The sequence below is a fragment of the Ovis canadensis genome, chromosome 24, assembly GCF_042477335.2.
Source record: "Ovis canadensis isolate MfBH-ARS-UI-01 breed Bighorn chromosome 24, ARS-UI_OviCan_v2, whole genome shotgun sequence".
Lineage (NCBI taxonomy): Eukaryota > Metazoa > Chordata > Mammalia > Artiodactyla > Bovidae > Ovis > Ovis canadensis.
In genome coordinates, this window is record NC_091268.1 from 43,600,674 (window position 1) to 43,616,129 (window position 15,456).

The 15,456-nt window shown below is 41.9% G+C and overlaps 1 protein-coding gene across 4 annotated transcripts in view; it reads left to right on the top strand.

The window, feature by feature from the left end:
• Positions 1 to 15,456, top strand: part of LOC138429655 (S-adenosyl-L-methionine-dependent tRNA 4-demethylwyosine synthase TYW1) — a 143,080-nt gene that overhangs the window by 52,227 nt on the left and 75,397 nt on the right. For all 4 annotated transcript variants that reach the window (XM_069571406.1, XM_069571405.1, XM_069571408.1 and 1 more), the window contains exon 12: positions 7,551 to 7,728. In XM_069571406.1, the coding sequence (XP_069427507.1) occupies positions 7,551 to 7,728 (178 nt within the window). The remainder of the gene's footprint in view (positions 1 to 7,550; positions 7,729 to 15,456) is intronic.

Genomic DNA, 15,456 nt, shown 5'->3' on the forward strand with positions numbered 1-15,456 from the left:
TGGGGTGAATGGTAACTTCATCTCCGTTTTAATAGCATTATATCTGGAGGAATATGAATTTCAGATTTCAACAGAAATTTAGGAAACAGGTCTCATAAGTTGGAAGTTACAGGCAATTTTCAAAGGTTTGCAGCCGTTTCCTTCTTAGTTATATTTTTCCACTCCCGCCTCTCCGTAGACCTCACTCTTTTAGCTCGTTGATGTTTCCCCTCACTCTGCTGTGGAGTCCTTTGTTTCTTTGGGTGCTTTCCCACCCCACGCTGATCACCGACTCTCTCCCCTAGGTCTGGCCCAGTCGTTCCATGACCTGATTTCTGTATGGGATGAGGCTTGTTGTGGGTATTGTTTTTGCCTCTGAGTTTCCAGATTTTGGGGCTTCCCTTGTAGCTCAGTCAGTAAAGAATCTACCTGCAATGCAGGAGACCTGGGTTTGATCCCTGGGTCGGGAAGATCCCCTGGAGAAGGAAATGGAAACCCACTCCAGTATCCTTGCCTGGACACAGGCAGCCTGGTGGGCTGCAGTCCATGGGGTCACAAAGAGTTGGGCACGACTGAGCGACTAACACTTACGAACACTTACTTCCAGCTTTTGGCTCAGTGGCCAGCCTTCAGTACATTTTGAAGACATTCTGATCTTTTCAGCATTTCCTTTTTGTGCTTCTGTTCTCAATCTCAAGGGTAATCATTGTCTTTTCAGTTATTTCATTGATCATTAAAGCAGTCTTCCTATGACCTTTATTAGCTTTCCCCTTTATATGTACAATGTACAGTTAACTTTATACTGATTACAAGTGGGTCAGGATTAAAGTGCAACTCAGCATCTTTTCAAAATGCTCACTTCCCCCCTCCAAATAACACCATGGCAGGGAGACACAGGCTTCAGAGAATGGGGTTTTTTTCTTAAATTTATGTATTTGTCTATGCTTGGTCTTAGTTGTGGCACACAGGATCTTCTATTTTCATTGCGGCGTGTGGGTTCTAGTTCCCTGACCAGGGAGTGAACCCAGGCCCCCTGCCTTGGGAGGGTGGAGTCTTAGCCACTCAACCACCGCGGAAGTCTCAGGTTCAGGTTTCTTTAGCTCAGTTTCCCCATCAGTTCAGCTGAGATCAAGTGAGTGAACACTCTTTGGGAGGGATGTGCTCAGTGCTGAAAGTGCAAGGATGAAGAAGACATCATTTGTTGCTAGGTGTTTTTATCTATTGTTTAATGCAAAAAATAAAGGGTCTCTAATAGATGGGCCTCGGGAACAAGGTGTGCTAAAGTACACATCCAAAAGGAGTGTGGGGGAAGCCAGGAAGAGAACACCATCTGCTAATTGTTTTCTGAAGCTTGTTTATGAAATAAACATCCCAATAGAAGTGGCTGGATCAAAGATCTATTGTATGTGACTTTCAGCCAGAAGGGTTCTTAGGAAGATCTTTGGCCAGGAACTGTATCATTATTTGAGAAGAAAGAATGTTTTATTTCCAGTTGGTACAGTCTTTAGAAATAGGAATACTCATATTTGTCAGTTATACCTCAATAAAAAAAAAGGCATAAGAAAGTATTAAAAGAATAAAAGTTCATTATTAACCAATGCCCCCCCCCCCCAAAAAAAAAACCCCAAAGAAATAGGAATACTCTGTGTTGAACCTTATGTCATTTTTCTGGGTTATTCAGCTTATTGCTATGACCTTAGGATAAAAATTCTGGAATCTTAAGTTTCTGCTTCAGCATCTTTCAGTGATGTAAAGTGCACGCGTGCATGCTCAGTCACTCAGTCATGTCCGATTCTTACGACCCCATGGACTGCAGCCAGCCAGGCGCCTCTGTCCCTGGGGATTTTCCAGGCAAGAATACTGGAGTGGGGTGCCATGCCCTCCTCCAGGGGATCTTCCTGACCCAGGAATCGAACCTTCATCTCTTATGTTTCCTGCATCGGCCAGCAGTTCTTTACCGCTAGCATCACATGGAAGCCCGAGGTCTTTACCTCCAGTCTAGAGGCTGAATTAGAGACGTTGTGTTTGGGGGCAAGTAAACCATTTTGGTGCCTGTGGTGTTGAACTCATGGGGTCTGGATTGGCCATTGTCCAATATGGGGCATTGTCCAATATCAAAAGAACTTTAAAAGATTGTCCCCTTACCAGCAAGGTACTTCCTGACTTCAGGAACAGAGCATCCTTGGAACCATCCAGAAAAAGTCTTCCCATTGAACACCTTCTTTTTGTACAACCAGAAGGCTGGCAGCTGGTGTTTATCTTACCCGTTCAAGGCTCAGGGGTTAACAAGTTTATAGAGAAGAGCAGTCGTAATGATTAACCTGACTGCATTTGCCTAGCACCATGGCATTAGCCTGCCCATTCCTGTCTTAAATCCTGGTGCTGGCTTCTCTTCCTTACTAATAAAATGTCCTTTGAAGCCTTCTTTGCACCCCAGCATAGGGCACTTTTGACTATATTAAAAACCTGTTCAGGCAGGTATCCTTTCTTCTCCGTGATTTTCTTTGCTGGGAATTCCTTTGCTGCCTCTTGGTTGGCAGAAGCTGCTCCTCCTGTTATCTTGACATTTTAAAAGTCAGACCTCTTTTTAAAATCATCAAACCATCCTTTGCTGGCATTCCATTCTCCAGCTTTAGATCCTTCACCTTCCTCTTGCTCTAAGTTGTCATATAATGACTTCACCTTTTGAATCATATTCGTCTATAGGTATGTCTTTCTTATAACAATCCTGCCCCACACATAAAAGCCGCATTTTCAATACGAGATAAAAAGGCATTTTACAAAAAGCTCAAGGTTTTCACACCTGCTGTAGCTGCAGCGACAGCTTCATGAATTTCCTTTTCTTTTTCTTTTTTTACAATGGCCCTTCCGCTGGACTCATTTGTCTTGAAGTGGTGGGCAGCCGCAGCTGCGGACTTGACTCTTGGTGCGTATCAAGCCATTTACCCTTTTGTCACTCTTCTCTGCTTCTTGGGAGCTCTTCCAGCATCACATGTCATATGGGTCCGTGCTGTTATTCAAGGTTTACGTTGTTGCACTAAACATGGTGAAAACCATGAGAGAACTTCAAACCTGTACTGCAGTGAAAGTGACTAGAGAGACAACTGCTCACATGATGAACCTCCGGTGGAGTTTCACACAGACACCTGCAGCCCTTGTGCTCAGCACCCTAGCAACAGGAGGCGCTAGAGAAATTTTATAGTGTTACAGTCTATACTTCATCTTTACCTTTGTTTACATTTCTGTCAACTGGGGGTGGTGCTATATGAGGTCTGTTTGTGGGAGTACATTTTGATACATTTTAACTTAAAATGCATGTATATTTTATGATAGTAAATGATGGAGTAGTATCTACATGTATTTTATGCATTCAGGATACACCTAAGTTTTCAATTTTTTTGGATATTACCGTGTTATGGGGTGCATCTGTGAGACTTTTCAAATTGTCACAAATCTTCAAAAACTTTTATATAAATAGAAATTTCCAAAAATTATATATATGTATATAAAAGAACTATATATATATGTATGTATGTATGTGTGTGTGTAGAAAAAACCACATACACGTGGGCCTGAATTCTTCCAAACCTTGTTGTTCAAAGATCAACTGTATGTTGAATTGAATGGAATTACTGTTTTTTTAAAAATAGAAAATAATTGAATTCATAGTACAGTTCATGAAATAATTATCGTAATAAAATATTTGCAGCTAAGATTTTAAAAGAATGCTTATGTGCTGGGCTTGGTACCAAACTAGTTATTTCATGTGGCTTATTTCATTGAATTCTCACAACTCTGTGTGTGTGTGTGTGTGTGTGTGTGTGTGACTGAATTCCCCACGTTATACATCAGGGAATATGTGTGGAGGGGATGAGTGGCTTGACTCAGGACACAGATCCCCCTAGTGCTAGAGCCAGAGTTTGAACCCGGGGCATCTGATTTCCAGTGCATCTGACTGCCTTGCCAGTACTCATTCTTCTTTCTGAGTTTTAGGTTAATTTTGCCACTTCAGATTAAATCTTCCCTTCAACTCTTCTCCTCATGGGGAGATTAATGATGTTTCTTTCTTTTTTTTTACAAAAAGAAAATTTTATACTTAATGCTGAGTTGTCTTGGCAACACAAGAGTGAGTTAAGTATCAAGTTTTATTTAAAACCTTGATTCACTTAAGATTTTAGATTTCAGTAACTTAAAAAATTATCCATCTCCAATACTGACATGAAATACATTCTTAGAATTGCAGTTAGTCATAAAAGAAGATAAAACCTGCCACTTTTAGATTGTTCTGATTTTAGCCTGTATTATGTTGATTTTGATGGCTTGGGTGTTTACTTGCACTTGCTTATTTCCAAGTAGATTGTGTGTGAGTGTGTGCGTAAAATAAAGTCACCTCCTGGAAACTAAAGCACAAGCAAGCAGTGAAAGCTAACTTTATTTTCTCCAGATTTGTTGTTGTTCCTTAAGGCGATAGTTACTGGGAGTTAATTATTTTAAGAAACCACGATAAAGGTGATGATAAAAACAACGTCCTTAATGAATTTTTTGTGTGTGTGCTAGGCCGTCTGCTAAAGCCTTTCCAGGCATTATCTCATTTAATTCTAACAAACATTCTTTGGGGTAAATACTGCTTATAGTGAAGAAAACTACATTTCAGAGGTGACTAAGAAATGACTGAGAAGGTGTATGAATATGCTCCTCCTCACTTCTAATCTTGATGAGGAATGTTGTACTCTTTAGAAAGAATGTATTTTTCAAAAAGTACTTGGAGAAAGTAGCATGGATGCATATACGCTAACATATGTAAATAGATAGCCAATGGGAATTTGCTGTATGACTCAGGGAACTCAAACTGGGGCTCTGTAATAACCTAGAGGTGTGGGAATGGGCTGGAGCTGGGAGGGAGATTCCAGAGGGAGGGGACATATGTATACCTATAGTTAACTCCCTTGGCCTGCAAGGAGATCAAACCAGTCAATCCTAAAGGAAATCAGTTCTGAATATTCATTGGAAGGACTGATGCTGAGGCTGAAGCTCCAATACTTTGGCCACTTGATGCAAAGAACCGATTCATTAGAAAAGACTGTGACCCTGGGAAAGATTGAAGGCAGGAGGAGAGGGGGACAGTAGAGGATGAGATGGTTGGATGGCGTCACTGACGGAGCAGACATGAGTCTGAGCAAGTTCTGGGAGATGATGAAAGACAGGGAAGCCTGGCGTGCTGCAGGCCATGAGGTCACAGAGAGTCAGACGTGATTGAACGGTTAATTCATGATGTATGACAGAAATCAAACCAGTATTGCAAACCAATCGTCAATCAGTTAAAAATAAATAAATATAAAAAAAATAAAGACCCTAGAGAGAGCACCAAATCCTAAGCACTAGACCACCAGGGAGACATTACCATATGTAAAACAGATATCCAGTGGGAATTTGCTGTGTAATGCAGGGAACTCAAATCCAGTGTTCTGTGACAACCTAGAGGGCTGGGGTGGAGTGGGAGGTGAGAGGGAAGTTCAAGAGGGAGGAGGCATATTTATACCTGTGGCTGATTCATGTTGCTGTATGGCAGAAACCAACACAGTATTGTAATTATCCTCCAATGAAAAATAAATAAATAATAATAAAAAAGAACCTAGAGATAATGGACAGAAATGTCTCAAGTAAAGAAGGATTATTTTTATTTGCCTTCTTATGCTCTTTCCAAGCCTTCCCAACTCGTGTTAGATTGAACGATGCTAATGAATGCTTTCTATTTATTAAAAATAATTTTTTTCCCCATGAATGCTTTCTGCATTGAGTCAAAAGCAGTACTGCTTGACCTATGAGGTCCACTCAAGTTACATGGGGAGCATTTAATAAATACTAATGTCTCAAGCTCATCCCCAAAGATCAAGGTTTAATTGGCTTGGGATACTGCCTGGATGCTGAGATTTTTAAAAAATTCTTTAGGTTATTTCTCAACGTCTAACTACAGTGGAAATCCATGGTGTGTGCCAGTGGTTCCCCAAGCTTGACTGCACATTGGGATCACCTGGGGAGCTTAAAAAACTCCTGATGCCCAGGCCCCTCCCCGAGATGGTGATTTTATTGGCCTGGGCTGTGGCCTGGAGTTTGGAATGTTGAAGATAGTCCCAGGTGATTCCAGTGTATTTCTGAGTTTGGAGACTGCTGGTTTATGCAGTGGTTTTCTTTTTTAAAAAATTGTTTTAAACTGATAGAATTTTTTCTTTTAACTGATAGAGATTTTAAAAGAAAAGGTAGTTATTTGTTTGGCTGCACCGGGTCTGATTTGTGGTATATGGGATCTAGTTCCCCGACCAGGGATGGAACCTGGGCCTCCTGCATTAGGAGCATGGAGTCTTAGCTGCTGGACCACCAGGGAAGCCTCTGTGCAGTGGTTTTTTACCTTGGCTGCACATTAGAATCACCTGGGAAACTGTTAAAGCTCCCATGACCCTGGCTTGCACCCACTCCAGTTACATAGAATCTTTGGTGCTGGATCTTGGCGGCCCTAGTTTTCCACGCTCTTAATTCAAAATACTTGAAGGATGAAGGGAGGCAATGATTGGTATAGGAGAGGCTATTCTTGGGCTTCCCTTGTGGCTCAACTGGTAAAGAATCTGCCTGCAATGCGGGAGACCTGGGTTGGGAAGATCCCATGGAGAAAGGAAAGGTTACCCACTCCAGTATTCTGGCCTAGAGAATTCCATGGACTACACACAGTCCATGGGGTCACAATGAGTTGGACACAACTGAGCGACTTTCACTTCATTTGCCTTATGTAGCTATACTGAGTTCATTTTCTTAGACCAACATGATGGAATGCAGAGCTAAGCAAATTATGGGAAGTAATGTATTCTGTGTTCCAAATAATTAGCTAATAATAAAATTAGTTTTGCCTGCTTTATTGATGTAATTTAAATAGTATTAAAGCCAAGGATGAGATTGCTGGTTTAATAATTCTAGGTTTTTCTCTTCTTTTCTGACTTAATGTGGCTCAGCTGGTAAAGAATCTGTCTGCAATGCAGGAGACCTGGGTTTCATCCCTGGCTTGTGAAGATCCCCTGGAGAAGGGAAAGTTTATGTCTGCCCTCTTAGTGCAGTAGGCAGCACGTCAGTCTCATACTCTGAAGGTCCTGAGATCGAATCTCAGAGGGCAGATCATTCTTTTCAGGATTGCCTCGTGGTTCAGACGGTAAAGAGTCTGCCTGCAATATGGAAGACTTGGGTTTGATCCCTGAGTCGGGAAGATCCCCCAGAGAAGGAAATGGCAACCCTCTCCAGTATTCTTGCCTGAAAAATCCCATGGATGGAGGAGTCTGGCAGGCTACAGTCCATGGGGGTCACAAAGAGTCTGACATGACTGAGTGACTTAGCTTTCACTTTCAATAATTTTAAGGGTCCCCCCTGCCAGCCCTTGTTTTGTATTATTTGGCTGGTATCAGAAATGAATTTTCCCTCTAAAATCAAAGAACCATTAAGAAAAATTAAAAAATTTTTAATTACAGAAAATAAAAGTGACATCCCCTATTTGTACCTTATTGGACTTGGTCCTTTGCACTGTCTTCCAGGAGTGCCAGGTGTCAAAGGGGAACGCTTTGAAGAAGGGATGACAGTAAAGCACTGTGCCTTGTCTCTCGTGGGAGAACCCATCATGTACCCAGAAATCAACAAGTTTTTGAAGCTCCTCCATGAGTGTAAAATCTCCAGTTTCCTGGTCACAAATGCACAGTTCCCTGCGGAAATCAGGTGAGTGGTCTCGCCTGTCAAGATGATGCTTCTTGAATCTGTGTTTGACTAAGAAGTAAAACTAACAGGTATTGATTCAGAAAGGATTTACTCATTTCTAACTATGTATAAATGTTGGCTTTGAGGGGTCAGAGCACCTGCTCCTAAACATCAGTTCTATTGGGAAAGAAAACATTTGTTTAAAGAATAGAGGCAAAAAAAAAAAAAAGTTGCTGGGGGAGTTCAACAGAGAAGTAATTTTGTTTTTTTTTTTAAATGGGAGAAGTGGGGTAAAAACTTCTCTGAGAAGGCTTATTAAATTTGGGTCTCAAAATATGGCCGTGTCAGCCTAGAGGGGTGGGAGGGAGTTTCTAGAGGGAGGGGACATATGGATACCTATGGCTGATTCATGCTGATGTATGGCAGAAACCAACACAATATTGTGAAGTAATTGCAGGGAGAGAGCAATTGGCCAGGTGGCGGTGGTCAGGCTCTCTTGCCCCACTCCACTCACGTCCTACTATCTGGGATCATTTGTGGCACTGGGCATGTTCGTGGTGGTGTGGTCCTGTGTAAGCACCACCTGAAAAGCTCTTAGAGGCAGAGTAGAGTTGCGCTGAGTTGAGTTGCTGCTGCATCAGCCATGAGCCAGTAAAGCATGTCTGTAGTTCCTCTGGCTCCTTGCATCTTCTTCCAGCTTCCCTGCTCATACCTTGCCTGCACTGGGTTCAGCAAACAGTGAGATAAAGCGAGATAGTAATTATCCTCCAATTAAAAAAAATGAATTATAACAGTATGGCTGGGGTTGGTACTTGGGGAGATAGGAAACTGTAGGTTTTTAATAGCCTTTCCCTTCTCCAGGGAATCTTCCCAACCCAGGGATTGAAGCCAGGTCTCCTGTATTGCAGGCGGATTCTTTACCAGCTGAGCCACAAGGGAAGCCCAAGAATACTGGAGTGGGTAGCCTATCCTTTTTCCAGCAGATCTTCCCGACCTAGGAATTGAACTGGGGTCTCCTGCATTGCAGGCGGATTCTTTACCAACCGAGCTACCAGGGTAGCCCAATTTAAAAAAATATAATAAATTTAAAAAATATGGCTGGGATTGGTACTTGGGGAGATAGGAAATTGTTGGATTTTAATAAGAACTACCTGAGAAAGATACAGAATTGGGGTCTTTGGGATACCACTATGTAAATATAGTTGATTTGGACCACAGAGGGTGCGAAGGAGCCTGGCAGCTGAAAACCAAGTTGAATAGGTTGGGGCGACGACTTCAAATGCTGTTCTTTAGGAAAATCTTGCTTTCTGCAGAGTAATCTGCCAGCTTGTTTGTATAAAATGGGCGGGCCAAGAAACAGGAAACTGGATAGGAGATGGTAAGGTTTAAGAGTTGTAAGGATGAAGGGAAGACAGAATGAGGAGTCTTCAAAAAGGTGTCATTGACATTGCACTTGAAAGTATGTGGATTGTTTCCAGATATCTTTTGATATTGATTTCTAACATAATTCCACAGTGGTAAGAGAACAGACTCTGTGATTTCAGTACCTTTAGACCATGAAATTGTTGTGCCTTGTTTTATGTCCTTGGATATATTCCAGTTTCTCCCAGTTTATAGTCTCTGGGAACTTGAATTTGTATCCTACTTTTGTGTGAAAATTGTATAAATCTTAATTATGTTGAGTTGGTCCATGGTGCTTTTTGGATCTACCATATCCTTTTACTTTTCTGTCTATTCATTCTGTTAGTTTTTGAGAGTTTGATATTGAAACTCTAACTAAAAAATCTTAATTTTTCTACTTAAAAAAATAATTGTAATATATAGTGGAACTATATGTAACTTTGTTCTGTGTTTTCCAAGTCTGCTGTATATGTGTTGTCATACTTTCATAATTTAAAAAATAAAAAAGGAAGAGGAAAAAAAAAGGTGTCATTGAGGCATGATAGATAGATAAGCTTGGCAAACTGGATGGCTCTGTGAGCTCTGCATAAGAGAGGACTCAGCTGATGACTGGGAAAATTCCAGCCAGGTTGATTGCTCGGTTAGTGGAGCTTTGTACAGTAGAGGGATCACCCGTACTCTGGTATCTTTCAAAGAAACTCTTGACTTTGTTAGCTGGTCTTCCCTTGACCCACATGCAAGCATTACATTCAAGCTAGTGCGCCTTTTCAGGATACTTAACTTTTCTTTAAGAGGATCTCAGTTCTCCCTCCAGCTCCAAAGCATAGGGTTCCTTGCTGACAGTTCTCCCACAGAAGGGAGTTTTCACAGTGAGTGGTCCTTGAAGATTTATGGAAGATAGGAAAAAACACCTTAGGCAGGTGAGAAAGCTTTATGTTTTTATTTGTCAACATGGCAGCTAATAAAAGTGACAAGAATGTGACACTTAATGATAGAGCTGTTGATGATTAAACAACAACAAAAAACCCTTCTCTTGAGAAAAAGTCCTCTTAGTTCCACAAAAGCAAGTGTTTTTATAATAGTATTTTTGAAAGGCATGAAACTGAGGTACCATAGCATGCCTCAGATAGCTTCTGCTGTAATCATTTTCCTTGGGAGTGAGTCACTCAAACTCGCCACCATTCATTTGGTTTCCAGATCAGTGAACACTTCAGGTGGTGGGAAGCTGATGCTTCTGGAAAGAGTAGAGAGGCCCAGTGCCCTTTCCCCCTCATCTTTTTATCTGGCAGTTTTCTGAGTTGTAATCTTGAACATAAACTAGTAATAGAAAGCAAACTGTTTTCCCTGAGCTCTGAGAGCTGTTCTAGCAGATTATCAAACCCGAGGAGGGAGTCACAGGGCGCCCAGATCCACAGGCAGTTGATCAGAAGCACGGGTGGCAGATGGGACTGTGCCTGGTGTCAGAAGTAGGGGCGGCTTGGGACTGAGTCCTGACCTGGGAGGTCTGTGCTGACTCCAGGGATTTACTGTCAGAATAGAATGGAACACAGGACACCTAGCTGGTGTCTGCAGAGAACTACAGGACTCCTTGGTGTGGAGAGGAACCACACATCTGGTGTCAGAAGTGTTGTGAATCAAAAACCAGATAATTGTGTTCTGAAGTGATTTAATGTCGTAAAAACAGCACTTCATACTTGTTGCTTGGCAATTTTTGCCAGATTGTCTCTTTTTACAAAGGTTTCCAAAAGAAATCTCTTTTATGCAAAATCTCAGGATTTTAAATGTTGGGCCCCCCCCCCAAAAAGTTTCTAAACATGGTTCAGGACAAATAAAACCTATTTCTTATCAATTGCCAGTTTGAGATTTCCAGTCTTAAGAACCCTCCGGCCTTCCAATATAGCTCTGATTTTTTTTTTTTTTATTCCTGAAAAACACTGAGTCCCAGTAGGTACAAGGCCATCCTCCTTGTACAGAGTACAAAGTACAGTCTGTTTTGCGCTACAGTAGATTGCAAAGGATGGCCATAAGTTCTCCCTCTCCTTGTATCCATGATCCTTTGTGCTGTAGCTCTGAGTGTCCCCCCCACTGACTCCAAGCTTGGCCACATGACTTGCTTTGGCCAAAGGGAAGTGAGCGAAGGTGACGCAGCAGAGGCTTGAATAATGTCTGTGCATCAAGGCTTGCCCTTTCTTGCTGCTCTCTGAAACCCTGCCACCGTGTGATCAACTTCAGACTTGCTGGGGGATAAGAGACTGCACACACAGAGGCCCCAGCTGTCCCAGCTGAGGCCATCATAAACCAGCCAGTCCAGCAGATGTGCCAACTGAGACTAGCAAAGGCAGCCAAGATGAGCGGGCCTCCCAGCCCATCCACGGAATTTCAAGCCATGTCTCTTGGGTCTCCTGCACTGGCAGGCAGGTTCTTTACCACTAGCGCCAGCTGGGAAACAGGATCGATTGAAATCATCATGATCGATCATTGGTGATGAACTCAGCCTCTTATCTAGCTCGTCTCCCTTTTGTAGAGGTTGTGGGTGGGGCTGAAAGTGCCAACCCTCTAATCACTGGGTTGGTTCTTTTGGCACCAGCCACCTGTCCTCAAGCTGTCCAGGGGCCCACCAAAAGTCACCTCATTAATATAAATTCTTGTTTGGTGGAGAGGGACTCATTAGAGATAACAGAAAACACTTCTCTCACCTCTGTCACTCGAGAAATACCAAAATTAGGAGCTCTGTGCCGGAGATTAGGGACAAAGACCAAGTGTGTTTCTTCCTATCTGACAGTATCACACCAAGACAGTTCATTGTCTGTTCCATGAAGCCTGTACTTTTCAGTTTGCCATGCTCTCCACCACTTGGCTGTCTCCTCGGCCCTGAGGCTGAGTGTCATCTGCTACTTGTCAGAGGAGTGCACTGTTGAATCCCTTACAGCAGAGAAATTTCTGTCAGCATTTCTAACAGGCATGAAACAACGGAAGGCAGACAGAACGCCGCATACCAGAAAAATGGAAGCCTATTGCTTGGGGTAAGGCAAGAGTATTCTTGCGTGTTTCACACACGGTCTGTGGTTCGGTGTCCAGAGAACCTCCTTTTCGTTTAGAAGTGGCTTGTTTGACTTGCATCATATCCTTGGCTCCTGCAGACATGTGAGTTTAGGACTCTTAATTCTGGAGATTGCATGATCTATGCTGACATTCAGCCCTGCCGTCAGGAAGGCCCATTGCACTTGGATAATGCTGTCCCACTAGACCACTGCATGTAAACCTTCCTGTAAACTGTTCTGGGCTAAGGTGTCAAAGACCTCCTTGAGACATCATGCTCAAAGCAGACTGTGGTAGAATAAGGAAGGTGTTGAGGGTGATGTTCCACAACACTGACCCAGTTGTTGTTTTTTTCCTTCTATTTATTTATTTGGCTGCATGTGGTCTCACTTGCGGCATGCGGGTGCACAGACTCTAGCTGCGGTGTGCAAGCTAATTGTGGCATGCAGGCTCCAGAGCACACGGGCTCAGTAGTTGCTTCGTGGGGGCTTCATTGCCCCACAGCATGTGGGTTCTTTGTTCCCTGACCAGGGATCAAACTGGTGTCCCTTTCATCACAAGGCAGATTTTTAGCCACTGGACCACGAGGGAAGTCCCCTGAACCTAGTGGGTCCTTTCCTTTGTGGGTGTTTGAATTCTAAAACTGTCTCCCTCTTTATGAGTGTATTAGAGGGTGTAGAGTCAAGTGTATAGCCCTTTGTAGACTGACTCGCTCTTAGCTTCATCTTCAGTTCACCTCTACACGATTTTCTTGTCAATTGTTTTTAAGTTTACATTTAAAATCTTATACTTTTTCTTTTTTGATACATACAGTTAATTCAAAGCTTACTCCCTGCCAGCAGGCTTATTGTAAGAAGACAGAGCTTGGTTCCATTTTTAACTATGACACAATTAACATTTAACTTCCCACACCTCCTCCACCACCGCAGAATTTGTCCCTGTGTGTGTTTACTTTTGAGCATCTTCATCGAAACTATGTGTGAGCTTCATTCTCTTTCTTTCACTTCTTCCACTTGTGCTTCTGTTATTTTGTTTGCTTCGTGTTTTTGCTATTAATAAGATAGTCACTATGTGTTAGAGAAACTCTATAAATTGGACATCTCTTCACATATTACTTAGTAAATGTTTGAAGAAACGCGTGAATTTTAATAAAATAAAGTTTCCTTGTGTTTATCAGCTCAAAGTGGCTATAGATAACAGCTATAATGAAATGAAGATTGGTTATAAATACTATGTGCTCCTTTCCACGGAAGTTTTTTGTTTCCTCCTAGCCTGTTTTGTTTGTTTTTTCTGTCGTTCAGTCACTAAGTCACGTCCGACTCTTTCGACCCCATGGACTGAGCACGCAGGCTTCCCTGTCTTTCATGATCTTCTGGAGTTTGCTCAAATTCATGGCTAGTGAGCCAGTGATGCCATCCAACAATCTCATCCTCTGTTGCCCCCTTCTCCTCCTGCCCGCAATCTTTCCCAGCATCAGAGTCTTCTCCAGTGAGTCGGCTCTTCCCATCAGGTGGCCAAAGTATTGGAGCTTCAGCTTCAGCACCAGTCCTTCCAATGAATACTCAGAGTTGATTTCCTTTAGGAGTAACTGGTTTGATCTCCTTGCAGTCCAGGAGACTCTCAAGAGTCTTCTCCAGCACCACAGTTCAAAAGCATCAATTGTTCGGCGCTCAACTTCCTTTATGGTCCAACTCTCACATCCGTACACGACTACTGGAAAAGCCATAGCTTTGACTATATGGACCCTTGTTGGCAAAGTGATGTTTCTGCTTTTTAATACACTGTCTAGGTTCCTCATAGCTTTTCTTCCAAGGAGCATCTTTTAATTTTGTGGCTGCAGTCACCGTCAGCAGTGATTTTGGAGCCCAAGAAAATAAAGTCTGCCACTGTTTTGTTTGTATTAAGTTTAAAGTATAGTCTTCTTTTTTGTCTATGAATTGATGGAATGCTTTTCAGAACTGTGCTTTTCTAGATGAGCTAAAAGGAGAGAAAGAGGCAGTACAGTGAAATGATGAGGAGCTTGGTTGGGCTCTGTCTAGAAGAGATCTGAATTTGAATCTTGACTTGCTTTCTTACCGTCTTTCTGACGTGGGGAAGATAACTTCTCAGCGTCTAGTTATTCATCTGTAAAATGATCACAGTAGTAATGACCACCTTGTAGTGACATCGTTAGTGCATAATATAATACATGAAAAACACCATTGGAAAGGTAGGCTATGTAATATCAGTCAGGTGTACTTTAAGGCAAGAACCATTACTTGAGATGAAATGGGGCATTTCCTAATAATAAAATATTAAACCCGCTAGGAACATAAAATAATACGTTTGTATATATGTCAGAATTTGTAAACACTCAGTAATATAGTCTCAAAATTGACAGAACTCTTAAGGAGAAATAGCAAGTTTTTAACACGCTTCTCTCAAATGGATAAAACAAGTAAATCAAAATCAGTAAAAGTAGTGAAGATTTGAACAACTAAATTAACAAGTTTAGTCTATATGGCAGAAATAGAGTTTGAAGCTTGAAACTTTGGAATGTAAATTCTTCTTAAGAGCACAGAACTTGCTCTCAGAACAGTTAACAAATGGCCATGTGCTGGGCATTACAGCAGGTTTCAAGAAAGTATTGAAGTCATTTAGAGCACAGTATCTGAACACAAGGCAATTAAATTATGAATCAGTACTTAAAGCTAACTAGAATGTTCCAATATGTGCATAACTTAGTGTACTTCTCACTTGCTTATGGTCACTTTGGTTATTTTTTTATTAATAGGAGCATCAGAGTTACTACTGAATTCCCTTGATTTCTTGTTCAGTTGCTAAGTCATTTTCAACTCCCTGCAACCCTGTGAACTGCAGCACACCAGTCTTCCCTGTCCTGTACTATTTCCCAAAGTTTGCTTAAACTTACATCCATTGAGATGGTGATGCTATCCAATCATCTCATCCTCTGTCACCCTCTTCTCCTCCTGCCACCAACCTTTCCTAGCATCACGAAAGTTTCCAATGAGTCGGCTCTTCACATTAGATGGCCAAAGTTATTTGAGCTTCAGCATCAGTCTTTCCAGTGAATATTCACGGTTGATTTCCTTTAGGATTGACTGGTTTGATCTCCTTGATTTCTTACATACATGCATTTTTCTCCCTTTTTTCCTTTCTGTAGAGATGAGTAGGTTCATTTTAGGTAGGACCTTGATATGATCATTGAGATTATTCTGGGTAGAATGAGGCCTGATCTCTAAAGAAAGGAAGAAAGAGAGGATTTTTATGTTACTCTGTATTTCTATACATGATCATTCATAACTCAGG